The sequence below is a fragment of the Halichoerus grypus genome, chromosome X, assembly GCF_964656455.1.
Source record: "Halichoerus grypus chromosome X, mHalGry1.hap1.1, whole genome shotgun sequence".
NCBI lineage: Eukaryota > Metazoa > Chordata > Mammalia > Carnivora > Phocidae > Halichoerus > Halichoerus grypus.
The window spans coordinates 69,473,325-69,498,421 of NC_135727.1; the positions used below are offsets into that span (position 1 = coordinate 69,473,325).

Genomic DNA, 25,097 nt, shown 5'->3' on the forward strand with positions numbered 1-25,097 from the left:
AACCTCTATCTAACAGAAAGGCATTTGTGTTTCTGCCCCTTCTTAAAGGGAATTTTGTGTTTGGTGAAAGGTAGTAGATTGGCAGCACTGGAAAAGGAATTACTGTATTCCCAGAACAGGTATAACCGGGCAGTGACACTATGAAATTGCTCTCTGCCTTTGGGGAACATTAGAGTACTATTTGGGAAGTCACTGCTATGGTGCGCTGTGTTGAACTCCACAGTATCATAGTGGGCTGAAAAAATTAGCATAGCACTCAAAGGGCCTGACTTCAGGCCATTCATTTACTCATTCAGCATTAGGGAGTGTTTATAATGGGCCTGGTGCTGGGAGAAGACTTTTGTAAATGTTCTATCGTTTAATCCTCACAACAACCCTGGGATGGAGAAAATACTCTTTTTGGTTTTACAGAGAAGGAAACTGAGGTTCAGAGAAGTGAAGTGATTTGTCCAAGTTGCTGTTGCAAGCACTTTGAGCCCAAGTGCAGTGTTCTCCCTGAACCCTGTGCTGTGGAGGCCGCATAGAGGATGGATGAGACCTATACCCAAATAATGTGACATAGAGCTGAATGCAGTCTATGCTATGTGAGTGGTCTTGGTGGTTACAGAGCAGTGACATGTCCTACCTGAAAGGAAATAAAGAGCTGATTCGTATACATCTAGCCTTAGGATTCATATTCTTTAAGTCTTCTTCCATTTCGGTTTTGTTTGAGTTTTTTGTTTATTTGTTCCAGCTTAGCTCTCCAAACCAGCCTGCCTCTTCCCCCTGCCCAATAATACACACTCTGTTTGCTAGGGCCTCTGGCCTTTCAGAATAAGAGGAGCTAAAGAGCACTAGGGTTGAGTGAAAAGAGCACTGGATTCGATTTAGAATTAGTGTTCTAATTCTAACTCTGACGATTCACTCTGGGCCACTGGTAAGGTCCTTTAATTCTGAATGACTCACTTTCTCCTGTGAGAATGAGAATGGTTTATTTCAAAGAGGTAAAGAGATTAAGTAATAATAAAGTAAAAATAGTGCACAGCCCTTTCTGTTGCCAAGATGACATATAATTGATGAGTAGAATTACTACAAGGCATGTAGTAAAGAAAGAAATGCCAATTAGAATTCATGTTTCTATATAATAGACTCAGCAGTGAGAGAAGAGATGCCCATGTAAAATGTTAAGAAACTGCGTCTTGAAAATTAAAACAGCCAAAGGGATGTAAGGATTGATTGTTTGTTGGGGGTAGTAGTTAGGGGTTTCGGGGCTTGAGGTTTGTTTTATTTTGTGACTTCGGGTTTTTTGTTTTGTTTGTTTGTACTAAAGATGTTAATGAAACCAGCACAGCTTGTCTGATGCTAAAAGCAGAAAGAGAAACTTAATAGGGAATTAGATGTCTTCTGGATATGGCCAAGGGGTACCCATGGCCCCAAACAAAATGACACATCATCCTCGTTGCAGGGAGCCCCCCACCCCAATTCTCTGCATCCCTGAACCATTTGTAAAAAATATTCAGGAATCACTGAGGCATTTACCATATGCTGCATCCCCTGGCAGGTTGAGTTTTTGCAGAATGAGTCAGCAGTACCTGAGTTGAGATAGGATTGAGGGAATTTAGAGAAAACATGCCTGTGAAAAGTTGAAGAGCTCCCATTTGGGACTTGATTAGTGATACTTTGGGTCCTTAACACAGTCCCTCTCTGAGTCCCATCCAATGCAATCGATTTAAAATTTATATTATAGAAAAGGTTTCACTGCTGGCAATAACTTTGCTCAGGCTGATTTTGGGAGTGAACAGCATTAGTAACAAATATTTCTCTCTTCTCTCCCTCTGCATTCTACCCTTTTTGGTTTTTCAACTTTGAATTCCTCCTTTTTAAATCTTTCTTGAGGAAGTCTCTAGAGGATGCTGAGAGTGCTTGTTGGAAAACATAAAGATGATAAGACTGGTCTAGGCTGGTTTGCAAGTTAGAAAGTCAGGAGATGTGGGCGCCTGGGTGGCTCAGTCGGTTAAGCGTCTGCCTTCGGCTCTGGTCATGGTCCCGGGGTCCTGGGATTGAGTCCCGAGCAGGAAGCCTGCTTCTCCCTCTCCCACTCCCCTTGCTTGTGTTCCCTCTCTCGCTGTGTCTCTCTCTGTCAAATAAATAAAATCTTTAAAAAAATAAAAAAAAAGTCAGGAGATGAGCCTGCCCCATCAGAGGTCTGGCTAGAATGACAAATTTGCGTTACATGATCCTACCATCAGCATTGATTACGGGTAACTGTAACACCATCTCTCTGACATCCCATTGCCCCGAGTTGAATCTTTTAGGACTTTAAGTATTTAAAAACAAACAAACCAAACCAAACCAGGTTCTGCCCCTGGTATTTAGAGGTAAAGTGGCACAAGTGAATGACCTCAAGGGCACACCATTGACAACTGTGGTCTACCCTGATAGACTAAGAGAAAGGAGGATAACTCTACAGTTTGGTTCTTGGGCTTTTCCTTTTATCTGAAAACGTCATTAATGTCATCACCCCTGGCTTTTATCCTCCCCAGGCACCCACAGCCTTCCTCAAATCAATGCCTGTAGAAACAACTGCCACAGCTCCTCTTCCTCATTTACATAGCCTTGTCTGAAAACCAGACTGCCAAATACTGAAGGATTAGGTTTCTCATCAAGAAACTGCTTTTCAAATGAATATCATGTGTGTTTTAGGGAAGTTACTAATGTAGTGTAATGAGATGCCTGTCCGTCCTCCCCACCCCTCCCACCCCGCCTCCTTTCTGGGGAAGAGATTTTAGACTTTTCCAAAACCTAAAATTAATGATTTGCAGGGTAGCAAACAGTACTGTTAACAGTGGTTAGGGAAACTTTCCCCAAAGCAATCTAGAGTGATAGTTTATTCATTTAGTCACTTAATGATTATTTATTGAATGCCTACTATGTATAAGGTATTGATTCTACCTGCAAGGAAGTTAATGGAAATTTTGACATTATAGATACATAAAGGAATATACATATGTATTCATAATCAAACAGTTAAATAAAATAAAACGTAGGAAGTCATAAGAACCGTCAAAAATAAAATGCTATTGCTACTCAAAGGGAGAAAATACTTCAGAAAAAGACTTAATTGAGGAGGTAACATTTGATCGGGCTCTAAAGGTAGCTAATTATCTTTACAAAGTGTGAATATGTATGTGTTTATGAAATCTGGGTCAAATTTAAATAGATTATAGGGAGGGAAGGATTTTCTACACAGAAGATACAGAAAGATCAAAGTCAGGAGAGGCTGAGCTATGTACAAAGAACATTGGTTTAGTTTGGCTGGACTGTAAACTGCACGAGAGGGACAAGTTGCAAAGAAGATTGGAAAAGTGGGTGGGACTCACATCATGAAAGAGCTGGAATTCTTAGCTATGAAAATTTGTACCATATTCTGTAAGCATTTGGGGAGCTGCTGAAGATTTTAGAATGAGGGAATAATATGATCAGAGCTTGCTCAGCAAGATTAACACTCAACAAAATAATAATGCTGTGGCTGCTGCTGCTGTTATACAGAATAATGTGTGTGAAGTGGCTGGCACAAGTACCTGATGGGTAGCAGCTCAGTAAGTCATGGAAGCAGGTACACTGTAGTAGTTTAGAGCATGGACTCTGGTGCCAGGATGCCTGGGTTCAAACCCCAGCTCTGTCACTTAATAGCTGCATATCTTGCACAGATTTCTTAACCCTTCTGTGCTGCTGTTTCCCCATCTATAAAACAGAATTAAAAACAATACCTATCTAATAAATTGTTAAGAGAGTCAAATGAGCTAATACATATAAAGTGCATAGAACAGTGCTATGTTTCGACTAAAGTGCTCAGTAAATGTGAGCTGCTATTATTATCAGTGTTTATCCATGAAGGAGATGGAATGTGAGCTAGCCTTTAAAGAGTAAATATGATATACATGTGTAGAAAGGTGACTTGCAGGCACACGGAAGTTTATGACAAAAAGCATACTTTCTGGGCAAGGTGACTGAGGTAAACCATGGATGGTTTAGTTTGCCTACAGAATAATATGGGCTAAGGGGTTATTGGAAAATAAGATAAAAAGGTAGGCTGGAATCAGATCATGAAGGACTTTAAATTTTAGGCTAAGAATTTTAAGCATTATCTAAAGACAATACAGGGATGTTGAAGGGTTTTGTGTAAGGAGGTGACTTGATCAAAACAACCCCTAAGGAAAATTAATCTGATGGTAGTTAGAGTGTGTGCATGATGGATTGGAGAGGTAAGAGACTTGAGACAGGAAAATTAATTAGGAAGCTATTGATGTAATCCACAAAGGAGGTCATAAGGGTTAGTACTGCCGTGGGAGTGGAGAAGAAGGAATGGGAGAGAGATTGGTGCAAGACTGGTAACTGAAGAGGAGCAGGGAAAGGGAGGAATCACAAAGAGCCTCAGGGTTTTGAACATAGGTGACTGAAAGGATGGGGTATCATTAGCAGAGACAAGGAATAGAGAAGGAGGTAAGATGACAGGTGCGGCAGTCAAAATGGAGCTGTAAATCACAGCTGACATTGTAGAGATTGCCAAGCTGATCCTAAAATTTATATGAAAATTCAACCCAGAATGGTTACAACAATCTTGAAAAGGAAGAACAAGGCTGGAAGACTTAAACTTCCCAACTTCAAAACTTACTAAAAAGCTACTGTAATCAAGACAGTGTGGTGCTGGCATGAGGTTAGACATATAGAGTAGCGGAATGTAGTTCAGAGTCGAGAAATCTGTACAGTCAATGTTACCCATTTGGATTTTACCCAAAGAGTGCCAAGACAATCAAATGGGGAAGAAGAGCCTTTTCAATAAATGGTGCTGGGACAACTGGATATCAACATGCAAAAGAATGAATCTAGACCTTTACCTCACACCATATACAAAACTTATGTCCAAATAGTCTGAATGATAGAAATAAAACTACAAAATTCTTAGAAGAAAACGTGGATGTAAATATTCATGACCTTGAATTAGAAAATGTTCTCTTAGATATAATACCCAAAAGCACAAGTAACCAAAGAAAAAATAGATAAACTGGATTTCATCAAAATGAAAAAACTCTTGTGCTTCAAAGGACACTACCAAGAAAATGAAAGACAACCCATAGAATGGGAGAAAAATTCTGCAAATCACGTATCTGATAAGAGACTTGTATTTAGAATATACAAATACTTACAATTCAATATTAAGAAGACAAATGGCCTGATTTAAAAATGAACAAAGGGGGCACCTGGGTGGCTCAGTTGTTAAGCGTCTGCCTTCTGCTCAGGTCATGATCCCAGGGTCCTGGGATCGAGCCCCACATCAGACGCCCTGCTCAGTGAGGAGTCTGCTTCTCCCTCTCCCACTCCCCCTGCTTGTGTTCCCTCTCTCACTGTGTCTCTCTCTGTCAGATAAATAAATAAAATCTTCTAAAAAAATAAATAATAAATAAAAATGAGCAAAGGACTTGCATAGGCATTGCTCTAAAGAAGATATATGAATGGCCAAAAAGAACATGGAAAGATAATCAACATCATTAGTCATTAGTGAAATACAAATCAAAACCACCATGAGATACTACTTTACACCTACTAAGTTGGCTATAATCAAACAAAACAGAAAATAACAAGTATTGGTGAAGATGTAGAAGAATTGGAACCCTCATACATTGCTGATGTGAATGTGAACTGGTGCCACCACTGTGGAAAACAAAGTTCCTATAAATGAGGCAAACTAAACTGTTCATGGTTCACCTTGGTCACCTTGCCCAGAATGTATGCTCTTTGTCATAAACTTCCTTGTGCCTGCAAGTCACCTTTCTACACATAGAGTTACCATATGACCCAGAAATTCTACTCTGAGGTATGGAGCCAAGAAAAATGAAAACCTGTCTACACAAAAACTTACACACAAATGCCCATAGCAGCATTTTTCTTTTTTTCTTTTAAAGATTTTATTTATTTATTTGAGAGAGAGAAAGAGAATGAGAGAGAGAGAGCATGAGAGGGGAGAGGTCAGAGGGAGAAGCAGACTACCCGCTGAGCAGGGAGCCCAATGTGGGGCTCGATCCTGGGGCTCCATGATCATGACCTGAGCTGAAGGCAGACGCTTAACGACTGAGCCACCCAGGCGCCCATAGCAGCATTTTTCTTATTAGCCAAAAAAGTAGAAATAACCCAGATGTCCATCAGCTCATGAATGGATAAAGAAAATTTGGTATTTACAGACAAGGGAATGTAATTTGGTCATAAAAAGGAATAATGCACTGATATATGCTATAACACAGATGAACTGTGAACATATTATACTAGATGAAAGAAGCCAGTTACAAACCACATATTATATAATTCCATTTATATGAACGGTCAAAATCAGACAAATCCATAGAAACAGAAAGTAGATTAGTGGTTGCCAGGGCCTAGGGATTGAAGAATGGTAGGAATGGGTAGTAACAGCTAATGGGTACAGAGTTTCTTTCGGGGGTGGTGAAAATGTTCTGAAATTCATTGTGGTAATGGTTGCACAACTCTGTGTATATACTAAAAGCTGTCAAATTGTACACTTTAAATAGGGGAATTGTATGTTATGTGAACATCAATAAAGTTGCTTTTTTAAAAAGGTTTAAAAATATTTTTAATGGAGCTGTAGCCACTGATGACCAACAGCAGATTTGGGAGTAGAATCAACTGTCAGTTGCTTCTGAGAAGTTAAAAAAGATAACAAAGAAAAGGTTTGGGGTCTCATAACCCAGAGGTCTCTCTCCCTTCAAGAGAGAAACAGAACAGTAAGATCAGAAACTGGATTGCACGAAGGTTGTATAGGTGGCCTGTAAGTGGGTAAATTTGGCAGTGCAGAGAAGGGGAGGAGGAGATAGACAACTTATAACCTAAAGGAACAGAATTAGTGGGAAGGCAGAGGCTAAAGATATAAGAAAGAGCTCATTGGTGATACATGGCCCTTAGAGCAATAGGGAAGAGGATCCAGTGCCTAGTGGTAAAATTAGCCTCCAGGAAAAGGAGGAATATGAGGGAAGACATTGTCGGGTAAAGAAAAGAGGTAGAGGGGTGCCTCAGTGACTCGGTCGTCAAGCGTCTGCCTTTGGCTCGGGTCATGATCCCAGGGTCCTGGGATCGAGCCCCGCATCGGGCTCCCTGCTCAGAGGAAAGCCTGCTTCTCCCTCTCCCTCTCCCTCTCCCTCTCCCTCTCCCCCTACTTGTGTTCCCTCTCTCGCTGTCTCTCTCTCTGTCAAATAAATAAATAAAATCTTTAAAAAAAAAATGAGAATAGAAAGAAACAGCAATTTTCATCATAACAATATATACAAAATATTTAAAAAAAAGAAAAGAGGTAGAGGAAGGCAATATTAAGAAATAATCTAGAAAGATACACATCAAACTGTCTGCCTCATACTTGACTGAGCTGGTTGAAGCTATGTGTAATGAATCAGCAGTCACCTCTGGAGAGGGAGTGGGGATGGAGAGAGATTTTTCACTTTTATTTGATAGACTTTTGGGGTTTTTTATTTTTATTTTTTTAAAGATTTTATTTATTCATTTGAGAGAGCACAAGCAGGGGGAGCTACAGAGGGAGAGGGAGAAGCAGGCTCCCTGGTGAGCAGGGAGCCCGATGCAGGGCTCTATCCCAGGACCCCGGGACCATGACTGGAGCCGAAGGCAGATGTTTAACTGTCTGAGCCACCCAGGCGGCCCTTTGATAGACTTTTATATTTATTTGATTTTTTTAGCATCAAGAATGTACACTTGGGATGCCTGGGTGGCTCAGTCGGTTAAGTTTCTGCCTTCAGCTCCAGTCATGGTCCCGGGGTCCTGGGATCGAGCCCTGTGTCGGGCTCCCTGCTCGACGGCGAGTCTGCTTCTCCCTCTGCCTGCAGCTTCCCCTGCTTGTGCTCTCTCTCTCTCTCCCTCTGACAAATAAATAAATAAAATCTTAAAAAAAAAGAATGTACACTCATTGTATTTATATTTTTAAAAAAATAGACTAGGTGCTGCAAGAAATGTAATTGTTTATGAACAAGAGGTGAAGCAAATTATTGCCAAGCTGCACAGAGGAAGTGGCACCTATCGATCACTCAATAAATGTTTATAGAATTTGTTGAATTGGAGTCGTAAGCATAAACTATAGAGGAAGCAATTGGCTTAACTTCTCAGTTTTCTCCAGCAGAACAGAGCAGAAAATACTGACAGAGTGGTTTATCCCAGGGCTTAAGGATTGACAAGGCAAAAACGACAAAGGTGTGAGGGAATTAAGTATGCTAATAAGAGTTTTTGAAATGACTAATCATATTCTCCAAAATGAGTAGTGAAGCAAATGAGGTCAAAGGATAAACTGGTGGACTTTGAAAATAGGAGGAAGACAAGGAAATGGGAGTTAAAATGAGAATGAAGAACAAGTTCAACAGAAAGATAAAAAATTGTACACAGAAAAAGCAGTTCAGAGTTCAGGGTGTTAGAAGTAGAGCATTTACAAGCACTTCCTTAGCAGGCCCCAAAGCATGGCTATGCCTAGAGATAACAGTGATGTGCATGTGGACATCACTGTTGTTCAAAAGGTGAAGAAACTGTGATTTCAGAGAATCAGAAAGGTAACAGGGGGAAGGGGCAGGTCTCTTCAATACAGTAAACCCGGGGCGCCTGGGTGGCTCAGTCGGTTAGGTGTCTGCCTTCGGCTTGGGTCGTGATCCTAGGGTCCTGGGATCGAGCCCCACGTCGGGCTCCTTGCTCAGCGGGGAGCCTGCTTCTCCCTCTCCCTCTGCTGCTCCCCCTGCTTGTGCTCTCTCTCTGTGTCAAATAAATAAATAAATAATCTTTCTAAAAAAGATTCAGTAAACCCTTTGCCCAACGTAGTGCCTGGTATACAGTAGGCTTTTATGTAACATTTTTTTTGAATGAGTGGATGGATATTATAGCACTGATCACAGTTACTTGTTTTCCTATCTTCTTTCCCTATTGTGCAATATGCTCCTTGGGTCTTATTTCTGTATCTCTAGTGCCCAGCATAGGTAAGAAGAGGTGCTTGAATCAAGATGTGAGTAAGCAAATGAATAGTGAACTACAAAGAAAAATGACAGGGAAAGGGAGAGACAGAAAAACTTGTGAACCAGGTGCTAAAGTCCTTAAGGGTGGTGAAAGAGTACCTTGTAGTAGGTCTCTAGCTAGGAACTTTGCTACTGTTTGAGTAGTATAAGCAAATGACATTGACTCAAAAGAGGCGAGATTGATGAGAGGGAAGAACACCGGATTTGGAAGTTGCAATAGGAGAAGGAATATTTCAGTTTCTCTTTCCCCCTCCTGTGAATTCTGGAGGAATTGGCACAGTGTGTTTTCTACTCTGTCCGCCCCCAACCCCCACCCAGTCTGTCACCTAGCCCTCTCATTTTTTTCCAACTATATCTTACTTTGCTTCCTGATGCTCTTGTGCTTAGAATGCTTCAGTACCCTTTTTGCCAACCCCTCTGCCTCCAGACTTTCTCTCTTTGGCCTTCCATGCAACAGCAAAAATCAGAGTTCCTAAGCATCATTTTTCAGCAACATCAGTCCTTATACTTCTCCAGTGACTCCCGTTGTTCTGTCAAACCAAATGGAAACTTTCAGTCTTTAAGAGTGTCCACCATGTAGCCCTCACATGGAAGATGTCCTCACTTGCAGTGGCCTTGATGTTTACACTGTGTACAAAATACCTTACCTTTTCCAAAGCTTCTAATTTACCCTTTTCTCTAGCCATCCAGAGCCCTCTTCATCAGAATTCCCTGGGGACTCGTTTTCTCTTCCTGGCTATCATTCAAACAGCTGTCCCAGAAACACCTGCCTTCCTTTATCCTTTTCCCTGTCCTAGTACAAAACACTCATGAATGTTTTATATATATGCTTTTCTTGTGTGTCAGTATGTGCTGCCCTATCAGTTCTACCCTAGAAGTATCCCCCAGATCCATCTCTTCTTCCTTTGCCTTGCTGCCACTGGCCTGGATGGGTGCAAATGCCCCCTGATAACCTTCAGTATATCCTATGCTATAGCCAGAGTATCTTTTCAAAATGGAAATCTGATCATTCCCCCAACACACGTACATGCATGGAAACACACAGACACACATAATGTTTGAGATGTTCCATACTCTTGAAGTAAAAGTCCCCACTCATTAGCCTGCCTGGCGTATCTGGCCCCATGTGTCCTAACCCTCTTTTACTTCACTAGCCTCCCTCCCACCACTGCCTGTTTCAAGCCATCATGCTCTTGTATGTACAGTTCCTTCTCTGAACCTTGCCTCCTACCAGTAACCCTCAGAACCATTCCTGCTGCCAACTCCACTATCTTCACCCCACATGCCTGTAAACTTTTCCTATTCTTTCTTTTTTACTTTTTATTTTGAGATAATTATAGATTCAAAGAAGGTTGCAAAGAAATGTACAAGAAAGTCCCAGCCTCCTCCAATGTGGACATCCTGCACAATTATAATTCAACATCAAATTAAGAAGTTGGCATTGGTACAATTCATAGAGCTTACTCAGTTTTCACCAATTATGCATGCACTCGTTGTGTGTGTGTTTGTGTGTGGCTCTATGAGATTTTTATCACATGTGTAGCTTTGCATAACCACAACCACCACCACAATCAAGATACAGAACTGTACCATCATCACAAGGCTGTCTCATAGTACTATTTTATAGCCACACCCATCCCTAACTACTGGCAACCTCCAATCTGTTCTCCATCCCTCAAATTGTTATTTAACAAATGGTGTATAATGGAATCATGCAGTATAGATTTTGTATTGGTCTTATTCACCCAGCATAATTCCTTTGAAAGCCATCCAAGTTTTTTTTTTTTCATTTATCAATAGCTTGTTTCTTTTTATTGATAAACACTATTCCAGTGGTATGGATATACCACAGTTTGTTTAACCATTCACTTATTGAAGTACATCTGAGTGGCTTCCAGTTTGGATTGTTACAAATAAAGCTGCTGTGAATATTTGTGTACAAGTTCCTATATAAAAATAAGTCTTAATTTCTCTGGTATAAATGCCCAAGAAGGCGATTGCTGGGTCATATGGTAAGTCTATTTTTAATTTTGATGGGAACTGCCAAACTATTTTCCAAAGTGGCTATACCATTTTGCATTCCCACCCACAAGCTATGTGTGGTGTAGTTTCTCCACATCCTCACTAGCAATTGATGTTATCACTATTTTTTCATGTTAGCCATTTTAATAGGTGGTTCACTGTAGTTCTTATCTTTTAAGACCTAAGTCAAAAGTTACCTCTGTAGAGCCTTTTCTAACATCTTCTAGAAAAGTCAGTTAGTCCCTTCTCTGTGCCATCTCTGATACTTCATTTATCATTGTATTTTAATTACTGATTAACATAGTATGAGCCTTCCCCTCTGTTCTGAGCCACATGAATATAAGAGCTGTGTCATATTCATCTTTGTTCCTGCAGCATCTTGTACAGTTAGATGCTGGACACACAGAGGGCACTCAGTAAATAGGTGCAAAATGAGGGAAAGAATGAATGAGGAAACATTAGTCTTTCTTGCCTCCCCTTTCTTCCTGTTAAGCTATAAACCTCTACAGAACAGAAATCATGCCTTCTTCTGTGTCTCCTGATAGCAGCTAATAGGGTGCCCTGTACATGTAGATGCTCAATAAACGTTAGCTAACTATTCAGGTGGCTTATCTTCCCTCTGCATCAGGAGATAAGCACATGAAAGAGAGAATAGACTTGAGTATTTCTCTATTAAGGATCATATGCCATAAGTTTTATAATATTCTTATAATTTCCACAGTCACACAATATTTGTCTGCATAGATGAGAAATCAAAACAAAACAGTCTTTTGAGTCAAAGAATACCTCTGCAGCTGAGCACTTTTCAATAGTTTCAATACCCCAGTTACATATGAATTTGGGAGAATAACATTTTATATCCCTTGAATTCTTTTTGCAGTTTTCGGAGGATCTGGAATTTTTCTGTTTTTGCTGCACTGGTATAATTTGACATGTTGATTATGAAGGGGTCATTAACCCCAACATTTTTTATCACTTTCTGAGTCTGCATTTTCTCAACTCTGAAGTATGTTAATTTGCACTTGTTTATATGTCTCTGTAAGAGTTACTCAGGCCCATGAGGACTGGTATATGTTTTGTCTGGAAACTAGATTGTAAGCCCCTTGAGAGGAGGGACCTTATAACTCCTAAGAATGTATTCTGGACAGTGTCATTGTTCAATTAATGATAATACTAGAAGCCTGACTAAGGTCATCTGTCACATTGACAACTTCCTTAGAAGTTAGATGCTTCTAACTGTCAGGGAAAAAAAAAGCTGTTACATTGATTTAATAGCACTGTATGATTCTACCCAAAATTATCCTTATTATTGCACTACAACTTATTCTTTAGGGTGCTTTCATATTTATAATTTTGGATCAATGGTTATCGTTTCCTACTCTATAAGACTCTGGTTACATATGATTTAGGGAGGGCTACATTTCATAACCCAGAAGTCCTTTAGCATAATAGAAAGTAAGCTGGTAACATCTATGCTTTCAAAGCATGTTAATTCTCTTCAGCAATTTCCATTGATAACTAGATAATAAACTCCAAGTGTGTTGACAATCTTAAATCATCAGAACTGTTCAGTGTATATGTCTTACTTTCCCAGATTGTAAAATGGAGTAAATATGTATACTCTGTCCTGTGGCTGTTGAAGTTAAGTGAATATGAATATTTAAAGGAAGTTTGTGTTCTAAAGCATAAGGGTAAACTTGGTCCTTGGTAAGGTGAAAGTGGAGGGAATGTTTTTCCTGATTCGGGTTTTTTAAGGTATAATTTACATACAGTCTGATTCACCCTTTTTAGATGAAAAGTTTGATGACTTTGACAAGTTGGGTCTTTTTTTCCTTCACTATTTGCTGACTCAACTATACCTCCAACTGCCCCCCCACCACCACCACCCCTAGACCAAACTGATCTATCTTTTTCTGACATTTTCTATCCTTTCTCTTTTCTACAGTGTACTAAAGGAGGTATACATAGCCTTTAATCCCAAAGCCGTGGTCTTACAGCTGGGAGCTGATACGATTGCTGGGGATCCCATGTGCTCCTTTAACATGACTCCAGTGGGAATTGGCAAATGTCTTAAGTACATCCTTCAGTGGCAGTTGGCAACACTCATTTTGGGAGGAGGTGAGTACAAAGGAAGGTCACCAGGAGAATTTGCTGACCTTCTTCCACGTTTTGTCCATTGACACTGAGGAAAACTTGGCTTTCTTAGATTGGATAATACCAACCTGCCTGTGATCCAGAAGGCTGAGTCAAAGAACTCTGCCCCCTTCACAATTCAGCATAAGGAAGTACTGTGACACACTTCTCCTCAGCTTGGCATGTGCATTGACTCCTTGGCACTCTGAAGTCTCAGTTTCACTTCCTGAAGCAAAGGTCCTTTGGTTAAAGGTGCCATCAGATCTTATTAAGAATAGCAGATACTAACCTCACTGGACCTCAATCCATCTTCTCTCAATATAGTTTTTGACTCTCAGTTCTAATAATCATCTTCTGGAAACGTACCACTAACATTCTAAGTCTACTCATATATAAGTAGTAAATACATGAATTAATTAAATATCTAAGCTGAATTCAAGAATGACTTCTCCCCCTAACCCCCACCAAAAGAAGCGTGGATTTGTTACAATAAAGCAAAATTGAGAGATCTAGAGTCTCTTGGGCATCCTTGCCTTCAGTGTGTACTGACATTTTGTATGACTTAACCAACATAAAGCTGGGTCTATTCAATAGAAGCATTTACACATTTGCGAAAGGTACTTTTTACAACCTCAACTACCTTTGAAGATTCCTTGCTAAGAATCTTCTGACTATCCATCTGGCACAATCTTTATTTCACTGGGTGAATGGATTGGTGTGTTAAAATAACATGGTCAAGCAGATTGAGCTTAAAATGCATGTATTATGGAACAGCTAATAGTTTGTTGTTTTGTCATCCTGTTGTAAAAACCAAATTAGAGGAGGCTGTGGGAAGGCCTTATGAAAATGAGTGAGCATTCAACACAAATACACAAGCCTGGTCCTTTGGCAGCCTCAAATCCTAGAGGGATCAAAATTACAGGTGCTTACAAGAGGCAACATCTTATGAAAAGCTGGCAAAACATCTATTAACTTCAACTCAGGGAAAAGATAAAATTGATAAGTATTGTATGACATATTACTTTCCTTGACAGCACTAAGGATGCTGATGATGATACAGGTACAACTAAGGGGAAGAAAAAAGCCCTTTCCACAACATACATCTGCACAAATTCAACTTTTGTTTGTGGCTACTGCCTTTACTTGGCATTTTCAAAGTCTCTTTGCTTTCTCAGCCCAAAGTTTTGGCTTTTGGATATATAACTCTTCTTATGCAGTATGTGTATTCCTGAAAATTCCTGTATGTAAATGGAATTTTTGCAAATCAAATCATATTGTATATGTACCAGAGAGAGCTTACTACTTAAAATCTAGAGTGAATCTTTTTGAAATCAAATAATCATACCCAATAAGTTGATCTTCTAAATTCAGATTTTTCACATCAGGAGTGTTTAAAGTAATAAGTGTACTATTTCACTTAAATTCTCAATACCCAGTAACACATAGACAACCAGTGGAGATGGCCATGTCCCCAAGCTTCATTGGACCCCACTGAGGCCTAAAAGACATTCCAAAATCCCCAGTATCCCTGACCTTTCAAGGAGAAAGGCTTTCAAGGCTTGAGAGAAAGGTGACCATATATCCCAATTTATACATGTTATCCCAGTGTTCCCTTTTACTGTTAAAATATACCATTTGGACAGTAAATTATATGGTTACCCTACCTAAAATAGACCAGCTTCTATTTCCCTCAGGCTGCACTGAGGTTAGGAAATCAGTCCATTTCATCCTCACACTCTTGGAATTTAGCTAAAGGCCAATGTTCTAATGCTTGCATGGCAGAACACATCTATTCAGTGCAAAAATATGCTGATTATTAGCCAGTATAATATGGCTGCTGGGTGACTGTGACAGAACCTGACGAGATGGGTCAGAGCGTCCATCAACAGTCCCCTCCTCATCTCATTCTCTTTGATCTCTGTCACTAGGCCTGTGTTTTGTGGAGAAAAGGAAAATGCTGATAATTGAAAGAAGGAAGTCTATGTCTGTCAGCATTTTCCATTTCTCTTTCCTGGGTGTTTCTAGGGCTATATCTGCCAGTGGCTTTAACATACAAATTACATCCAGCAGCCGTTTTATAGAATTGTTGCAAAATTCGTCACAGAAACCTTGACGTTGGGTAGGTTGCCCCAAGAGATCCGGGTTCCAGGGATCTCAATCTTGCTGATGACTTGATGAAATGGAGGAGCTTGGAATCCTCGGATACATATTTGTTCAGATATGAGGGCCTCTTTAATCTTTGCAGGCCTTAGACTTCCTAGTTCCACACTATGCATGGTCTGACTAGTCCACTAAAGTCCGTCTACTAGGTGGTTCAAAAACATCATAAAGGGATGTTTAGGTGAAATTCTGCAAGTTGGAGTTGTCTTTTTAGCCCTTTTATTAAAACATTTTTCTCTCCTTCCTTACCCTCCTTCCCTCTCCTGCTGTTTTGTGACTGTTCTTTCCTAACTTCACAATTCTTGATGGAGACAGGAGGCTATAACCTTGCCAACACGGCTCGATGCTGGACATACTTGACCGGGGTCATCCTAGGGAAAACACTATCCTCTGAGATCCCAGATCATGAGGTAAGTAAGGCTCTGACAAGTCCTCTCTTCTTTAAGGGGAAGAGCTGAGTCATTCCACCTAATCAAAATCACGTCCTCACCACTCAATACCGTTTTGTTGAGAGACACTCCAATAACAATAACACACTGTCTTGGCAGAATAGTGGACTCTTGTTCCAAAATATCCAAGACCTTCTGCCTTTTTTTACAAGAGATCTCAAAGGCCAACTAACTTTAATTTCTCAATTAATTACAGAGACTGTGGGAAGGGGTCACCTGTTCACACAAAGAACTCTTTGGAATATGTGCATATTTTCATCCCCTAGTCTCAAAACAGAAGGAGCAATTTTTAAAATGTATAAGCTGGGTTCTTGTCTATCTTTAAAAAGTCCCATAGGTGGTATGTCACACCTATGTTCTTTGGGGTTAGTCCTGGTCTTTCAGTTTTCTTTGACTAATGTAAAATTTAAGAAACACAGAATCACCACAAAGATGTGTCTGGTGTTTTTCCAGCAATTAGTGGCGCACAGAGGTTGGGGGAAGACCATCTAAAATGTGAAACTTCATTTGAACTTTTGCCATTTTCTCTAGTCAGATGAGATGGGCTATACACTTTCTGAAGCAAAGATGTCTCTTTTAGCTTTCTCAAAACAGGTTAACAGAAAGCTGTCTGAGCCCAGTGAGTGTGCTGATTATCCCTTATGTGAAGGTGTACCCCTTCTCTTCCCACCCATCCCCACACCTGGCAGGAAGCATGTCATCACAGATCAAGATGTATAGTTGTAGGGCTTAGATTGATTGTGTGGCTTGTAATAAAACCAATGTGCGAACCAGTACCTGTAGCCCCACTTTCTCAAGCCATTCCCCGTAGAGATGGTACTTTGGGTATGTTTTGATTCCTGCCACATGCAGGATCTGTACACTTGGGAGCATTATTCTTTTTAAAGTTACTATTAGTTTTTTAAAAATTAGAAACAACTTAAACTAATTCCCTTCCAATTTTCTTCTAAACACAAATGAGGTATAATATGTATCTCTGAAAAACCACTCAGTGTGTCTAGAATACAAAAAGAAGGCATGCTATAATTTGAGACAGTTTGCTGGTGTCAGGGTTAATAGAAGTCTCTTTTCTTGACTTACCTTTGTTCAGTATTTGGAAGCTTTATGAAATATAAAGATAAGCAAACAAATTACATTTGTGAGCAAATGTAATCGCTGTTATTGCTGTGGGACTATCTCCGATTGCATTGTAATTTAAAGCATTGAGACTTTAAAAACTGATCAAGTTATGTCAAAAAGGAGTTTTAAACTGTAGGGGCTTGAATTGAAAATGAGTGTTCTGTTCCTAGGAAACAATGCAAATCCATAGATTCATCTGTCTTAAAAGGTTGATAAAATTTTAATAAAGATGAATACTGCCTCTGGTACCTGGAGAAGCTATGTGCCTGAATACACAGGGTTTTGGCCTTATACATAGACATGTCCTCTTTATGCTGACATATTCTGCCAGATTAAATAATATACAATGTATGCAAATTGCCTAGCACAGTTCTTGGCACATAATAGGCACTTTTGAAATGCAAGTTTTCTCCTTCCCCTTTGCATGCTCCCAGCAACTCCTTATACCCAGACATTTATGACTTTGTCGCTCATAAACGTGTCCAAACCCTTTTTGAATCCCTTCTGTCATATCCTTCTGGTATAAGAGATGTGAGTCATCCAAGAAGGAACAAAGAAGAAAATTGAAATGACAGTCTTCCATGTACAATAAGATAACATTTTAATGAAAATTGCCAAAAATAGACTGCACAGTGTGAAGGCATATATAAGTTTTGTGCCACAATACACAGTTGCACACAAATATCCTTGTGGTTCTCTGTAATCAGATCAACAAATGGTGCATCAAAAAATATTTACTGAGCACCCATTGTGTGGCAGGCACCATGCTGGGTGTCTTGGAAGATGCAAAGACACTAAGACCTCATCTTGTCTCTTACCTCAAGCAGCCTGGGAAGGAGGCTGGTATAAGTTCTAGGGAGACAAGTAGATACACAAATAATTATATTACAGAGCAGAGTAAGAACTACAAGATAGTAGGAACAATGATTGTGGAGATGTGCATCAAATATGAAAGGGATACAATACAAAGGAGTGTACAAAATACCCTGCCTTCCAGGAGCTGAAAATATAATTGAGAAATCTAGTCAATGAAAAGGTCAAGATAGTGCAGCAGTCAGCTACAGTCTGGCTGACCCCCTCACTGTCTTCACTTTCAGTCTTGGGCTTGTGTTCTTCTGTGTCCTAGGATAATAATCTTCCTCCTCCAAATGTTCTTTCCCCATCTGTCTCTTGTCTTCCTAGGTGCAGCTTCAAGCCCTGTGCCTTTAAAAATCCCTTGCCTAAGTATACCAAGGCCCTTTGAGCTCTTCCTTCACATTCATTTATTCCTTCATTCATTTAACAAGTATTCATGGGGACCCTATTACTTGCCAGGCCCTATTCAAACTTGAATTCAGAGCTACAAAGACTAGCAAGTAAACCCAGTGCCCTCAAAAATTTCACCATCTAATAAAGGCGACAGACCAATGTGCCCAAATCCAGGACAGTTGAGGAGAATAGAAGAAATGTTTCACCAAGACTTTGAACTGAATCTTGGAGGTTGATTGGGAGTTTGCCAGGTGAAGAAGAGCGAAAGACATTCTAGGCAAAGGGAACAAGGATTGGAAAAGACCTGGTGCCTCATGGGATGAGGGAGAAGTTTGATATGTAGTAGAACAGAATTTATGAGGGAAAGTGGGAAGAATTAAGGCTTGAATGGAAATTGGAGCCAGATTATGAAGAGACTTGAACGCTGCACTAAAGAGTTTATTTATACTTTTTTTTCTGTGAAAACAGATGAGCTTTGGTTTTTAGAAAGCTTACTCAATAGCATATGGAAGATGGATTGCAAAAGGGAGAGACTTGAGAAAGGCAAACCTGTAAAGAGGTTCAAGTACACTCCTATAACATAGTCTATACCATTCATTTGGTCATCTGTGTTTTGGTTGTCTGTATTCCCCCTCAGTGCTTAGCACAGTGTTAGCTACCGACCTTGTTGGTGTTCATTCATTGAATGAACAACTTAATAAATGAGTGTTTGAATAATAAGCATCTCAACATTCACATTGGAAAACTCTTTTTAAGATTGAAGAATTGGAAGCCTTTTGCTGGAAAAGCTTCCAGTAGCAACTACCCATCCTTTGCAAGAAGTACCAGGTATCCCAGCTGTAGGAAACAGATGTGTCCATGGGAAAACACTAGATTGCCAATTGAGGGAAGGGAGTTGAGAAGACAAGCCCAGCACAAATATTATAAGTCATTAGTGGTGAGATTTCAATCATAGTGCTCATGAGATATAAAACCAGTGATGTCATAAAGCCAGTGATCAGGGAGTTAGTCCCAGCTCAGGAATTGGGGAGCCGGGCATGGAATAAAGAAGCAATCCCATCTGGAAGAAGAGTTGGGCCCAGCTTGGAAAGCTGAGAGGAAGGAAACCTGCCCATATGCCTGGCTCAGGTATCTCTACCATAGAGAAAGCCCAAAGGTGGCATGAAGTCCCATACAAAGACCAGTACATGGCTAATTTAGCAAATCACCCACTCTGTATAATAAAGTTTATGGACTATCATATGTAAGAATGTTCTGTAATCCAGTAATACTATTTGGATCCTATGATCCAGGATAGAGTATGGCAGTTATGTTATATAATGTATGCATATATACATATATATATATATGTATGTACAGACATATTAGGTATATGTATATATCTGAATCAGATAGATTTACTAACAAAATTTAGTGAATGAAAAATATTTACTTAACCAGACCACTTTTGATGGACTGGTTGGATAAACTATGCCTGACTCATATGAGGGAATATATGTAGCCATTGAAAAGAATCAAGTAGATTTATATACAAGAGTGTTACTGATGTAAAACAGTCTTGCGGTGCATCTGTGGATTGCACTGAATCTATAGATCGATTTGGGGAGGAATAACATCTTAACGATATTTAATCTTTCAATCCATGAATTTGCTATATCTCTCCATTTTCTTAGGTCTTTAATTTCAAATTTTCATTTATACTTTTCAGTGAACACCTCTTGCACAAATTCTGTTATATTTATCCCTAAGTATTTCATGATTTTGATGTTATTATAAATGATATTTTTAAATTTCAGTTTCTAATTGTTTGTTGCTAGAATATAGAAACCCAGTTGATTTTATACTGATCTTGAATAATGTATCATTGCTAAACTCATTAGCTCTAGTAGCTTTTTGTAGATTCATTAGCATGTTTCATGTATACAAACATGTCATCTATGAATAAAGAAAGTTTTACTTATTCCTTTACAATCTTCATGACTTTTATTTCTTTTTCTTGCCTTATTACACTGGTTGGGACCTCCAATTTGATGTTAAATAGAAGTGGTTAGAGCAAACATCCTTGTCTTGTTCCTGATCATAGGGGGAAGCACTTAATCTTTTACTGTGAAGTGTGATGTTAGCTGTAGGTTTTTTCATAAATGTTCTTTATTAAGTTGAAGAAGATCCCTTCTGTTCCTAATTTACTGAGAAGTTTTCTCACAAATGAGTGTTAAATTTTGTCAAATGCTTTTTTCCCCATCTATTGGAATGATCATATGGTGTCCTCTTATTCTGTCAATACAGTAAATTGCATTAATTGTTGCCTTTTTAAATGTTAAACAAACCTTGCGTTGCTGGAATAAACCCTAGTTGGTCACGGTATATTCTTTTTATATATTGCTGGATTCAGTTTCCTGAAATTTTCTCAAGGATTTTTTGTGTCAGTGTTGATGAGGGATGTTGACCTGCTGTTTTCTTGTAATGTCTTTGTCTGGTTTTGATATCAAGGCAATGCTGATCTTATAAAATGACTTGGGAAGTGTCCCCACCTCCTCTCTTTTTCTGAAAGAGTTTATGTAAAATCGATACTATGTCTTACTTAAGTGTTTGATAGAATTCACCAGTGAAGACATTTGAGCCTGAAGTTTTCTTTGTGGGAAGGTTTTTAATTATGAATTCTATTTCTTTAATAGTTACATAACTTCAGATTTTCTATTTCTTCTGGCTTCCATGTTGATAATTTGTCTTTGAGGAATTTGCCCATTCGCTTATAATATTATTTTATTATTGTTTGAATGTCTGTAGAAGCTGTAGTGATAGCCCCTCTTTCATTCCTAGTATTGCTAATTTCTTTCTGTTTTTTCTGATCATTTTATCTTGTGGCTTATCAGTTTTATTGAATTGTATTTTTTTCAAAGAACTGGCTTTTAGTTTCATTGACTTTATTTTTCTCTTTTCTATTTTATTATTTCTGCTCATATCTTTGTTATTTCCTTCCTTCTACTTACTTTGTATTGATTATTAATACTTCTAGTTCTTCTTCTAGTCTCTTATGATAGAAACATAGTTTATTGATTTTAAACCTTTCTTCTTTTCTAATACAAGCATTTTATTCTATAAATATTCATCTAAGCACTGCTTTAGCTGCATCCCACAGATTTTGATGTTTCCATTTTCAGTTGCTTCAAAGTATTTTCTAATTTTCTTCTTTAACTGATGAGTTATTTAGAAGCATGGGTTTTTAAAAATTAATTTCCAAATATTTTAGGATTTTCCAGATGTCTTTCTATTTACATTCATTTTAATTCTGTTGTGCTCAGAGAACATACTTTGCATGATTTCAGTCATTTTATATTTATTGGAATTTGTTTTACAGCCCAGCATATGATCTATCCTGATGAATGCTTTATGTGCAATTTGCAAAGAATGTGTATTTTCCTGTTATTGGACAGCATTTTTTATCATTGTCAATTAGGTCAGGTTAGTTGAGAGTGTTGTTTATATCTTCTATATCCCTACGGATTTTGTCTGCTTGTTCTGTCAGTTACCAAGAAAGTTGAAATCTCCAACCATGATTTTGGATTTGGCTATTTTTCCTTTCACTGATGTTGATTTGGGCTTCATGTATTTTTGAAGCTTTGTTATTAGATGTATACACATTTAGGGTTGTTATATCTTCTTGATGAATTGACCCCTCTATTATTATGAAATATTGCTCTTTATCTCTGGTAATATTCTTTGTTCTGAAGTCTACTTTGTCTGATTTCAATATTGTCACATCTGTGACAATTTGATTATTATTTGAGTGGTGTGATTATTATGATTATTATTTGTGTGGATATCTTTATCTGTTCCTTTATTTTTAACCTATTTGTGTTTTCATATTTAAATTGAATTTCTTATAGATCACATATAGTTGGGTCATGATTTTTTATCTAGTCTGGTCTGACAATCTCTGCCTTTTGGTTGGTGTGCCTACATCACTTATGTTTACATAAATTATTTATATGTTTAGGTTTAAGTCCATTTTCCTATTTGTTTTCTATTTGTCCCATCTATTCCTTGTGTCTTTCTATTTTCCTGACTTTTTTTGAATTAAATGAATATTTTTAAGTCCATTTGTCTCTTTTATTTGCTTATTATCTGTAACTGTTTTGATTTTTTGTGGTTCCTCTGGGGTTCACAGTATGCATTTCTAACTTACCATATTTTACCTTCAAATAGTATTACACTACTTCATGTACAATATAGCACCCTTATTACAGTGTTCTTCCATTTTTCCCCTTTCCTTCCCTTGTGCTATTGTAGTCCTATATTTTACTTTTGCATATGTTATAAACCCCCATGGTACATTGTTATTGTTTTGCTTTAAACAGTCAATATATTTCTAAAATTTTAAAACATTTATTAATTTACTTAAAATAAGAATAATAAACCCAGTACACATTAGCACAAATAACATGTTGTGATTTTTAAAAAATAACTCTATTTTTCAAAACAAAAAAAAATGTCATGAGAAGAATGTCATTGCTATACATTTTTGCAGATCTCTATAATGTCTGGCTTAATAAATGACAGCTTACTTCTCATACCAGCCTCTACAATGTGTTATGATGTTTTTGTTAAAGTACATGAAGAAAATCCAGCTTCACATAGATATGTACTTGGAAAAGGGAGGAGTATTTTAATAACCTTTACAGATAACTGTGGATATGCTTCTTTGATACTACATAAAAACTCTACAAATGGTAGTTTCTTAAAGGTTAATGCTGTATGGAATCTGAAACTGTTATCAGTGAAATTTTCATATACTGTTCCATTAAAATTCATTAGTCATCTTGTACTTTGAATAGATATTTGACCCATCTTGTACATATTGATTACTTGGAAAATATTGGTTCACCAAATTATGTGAATATTACAAATGCTGAAACAGCTTTTGCACTATCAAAAATCACATTGATATCAGCACTAATCTCATTGGAACAAAGCTTAAGTTTGGGAAAACTGTCAAGCTTACAATGGCAGAATGAAGTTTTCCAATATTTTAATTTTCACTCAAAAATGTAAATACCATTATTGGCAACAAATTATGTCAGTTGTTTACCCTAAAAGCTCACCTCATTTTTGAGAAGTATCTGCCAAATACCCAAGTATTGAATCATGGTTTTTCCATCAGTTGTTCTTTCAAGCAAACATGGTGTTCCTGAGAAGTGGCTAGTTAAGCCACAACCTAATTATGGGTGTCGTTTTTTTTTTCAATACAATCACCATAATGTAGTTTATAACAGAAGCACTTTTTCATAACTGCTATTTTGTCACACAGAATATTAAACCCAGGATCAAGATTTAATAATTTTTAGTGCTTCACCAAGGACATTCTTAAGTGAAACTGAATTTTTAATGTGATTACATGGCAGTATAAAGAATACAATAGCTACTGGTATACTTTGGTGCTAACTGCCTTAATTTATATCATGATGCCTGCAGTTTTATCTACCCTTGTTTTTGTACCTTCATGCAAATATAAACAAAGTTGCTCCAGGAGGAACCATGAGATTCAAACAAGTTATTCAGCACTTTCAATATTTCAATGCCACTTATGTTTGTTGTCAACCATTCACAAAGAAAAAAGTCTTCTTCAAAGATTTAGTTAGTGCTGATACCACATGACTAAAAGCAAAACAGCAAGTCCAGACACATCTGTAGACTTGTCTATAAGGTGAAAGTACAATCATGCAAATAAGAATTAAGTCTTCATGTTTAGAGCTAAATGTTTAAATAAACAAGTTACTGTGCCATTGAAAAGAGGCACTACCATGAGTTATTTTAGTAACTTTCCATTCAGTAGGCATTGAGCAATGTCAACTGTTCAGGGCTTTATTGATCTCTAGACTATTGTGTGCATTGCCCCAGTCCATGCAGTGCAATAACTTATGCATAAGATGCTTCAGTGACTTTTTCTTGTTTGAAAAGCTCTAACCAAACAACTTTTGGGTTTTAATAAACTCATCATGTCTACACTTAAAATACTCAACTTCTCTCCCTTTAACTATGAATGAATGGTCTGAAAATGATGCCACAACTTAAATAGCAAATTATTCTGAAACTATATAAAATGACCTGTGCCTAAGACACTGTAAAGTAAATTAATTACATATATAAAGGTAATTTTAATCATATTTTCATTTCGTGCTTACAATTTCACCATGTCTTTGAAGTAAATGTCTTCCTACCATGAGTCAGAGCCCTCCCTGATACTTCAGTTTCATCTTTTTCAGCTTCTTTAAACATAGATGTTACAGCTCTGGTTTGAGAAAGCAAGCCTTCTAAGCTCACTTTATTAAGCCAACAATCCATATTCTTGTTATATTTCTATCTAGGTAGAAGCTCGTTTATTATCTAAACAATAATAAAGTTATAGAGATTATAGCGGGCATAACTAAGGATACTTTTTTCATGTCCCTCTTGTGGTTGTGGAGTACAGGTACTGGTCATGGTGCCGGCACTTCAGAGGAGAGAACTGAAAAGCTCAAAGGAAGGGTTGGAAGAGAAGATCCAGAACCTGACCAGGCAACAGGTCTCATAGTAGGGGAACCTGTTGTATGGGCCCCAGCAGGGGGCGCAGGGAGGCTAGACAGCTACTCATACGAGCCAAAGGATCTAATGTTCAGGCTAGAATGTCCCAGCTATGAGCAGCTCTGGACCATATCCCCTATCCGCCCACCTGGGCTGTGCCACCTTTTGGCTGGACTTGCTGCACTTACTCTGCCACCTGGCTGACAGCCTGCCTCACTCCTCCATGGCCTTCAGTGGCATTCCTTTGCAGTCAGCACATATACAGCCACCACTGGACGTGCTGCTCCCAACATGGCCCTAGATTATCAGTTAAAGAAATTAAAAGATGAGTAAGGAAATATTTTTTTACATTTACCCA

The 25,097-nt window shown here is 38.3% G+C and overlaps 1 protein-coding gene across 5 annotated transcripts in view; it reads left to right on the top strand.

Annotated features, from left to right (window-relative positions):
- The window catches only part of HDAC8 (histone deacetylase 8), a 213,003-nt gene that overhangs the window by 76,413 nt on the left and 111,493 nt on the right, over window positions 1–25,097 (top strand). For 3 of the 5 annotated variants that reach the window (XM_078065218.1, XM_078065214.1, XM_078065217.1), the window contains 2 exons: window positions 13,015–13,187; window positions 15,678–15,772. In XM_078065218.1, coding sequence (XP_077921344.1) covers window positions 13,015–13,187; window positions 15,678–15,772 — 268 coding nt within the window. Of the gene's footprint in view, window positions 1–13,014; window positions 13,188–15,677; window positions 15,773–18,112; window positions 20,150–25,097 lie in introns of those variants that run through there. The other 2 variants (XM_078065215.1, XM_078065216.1) reach the window with 2 other exon arrangements.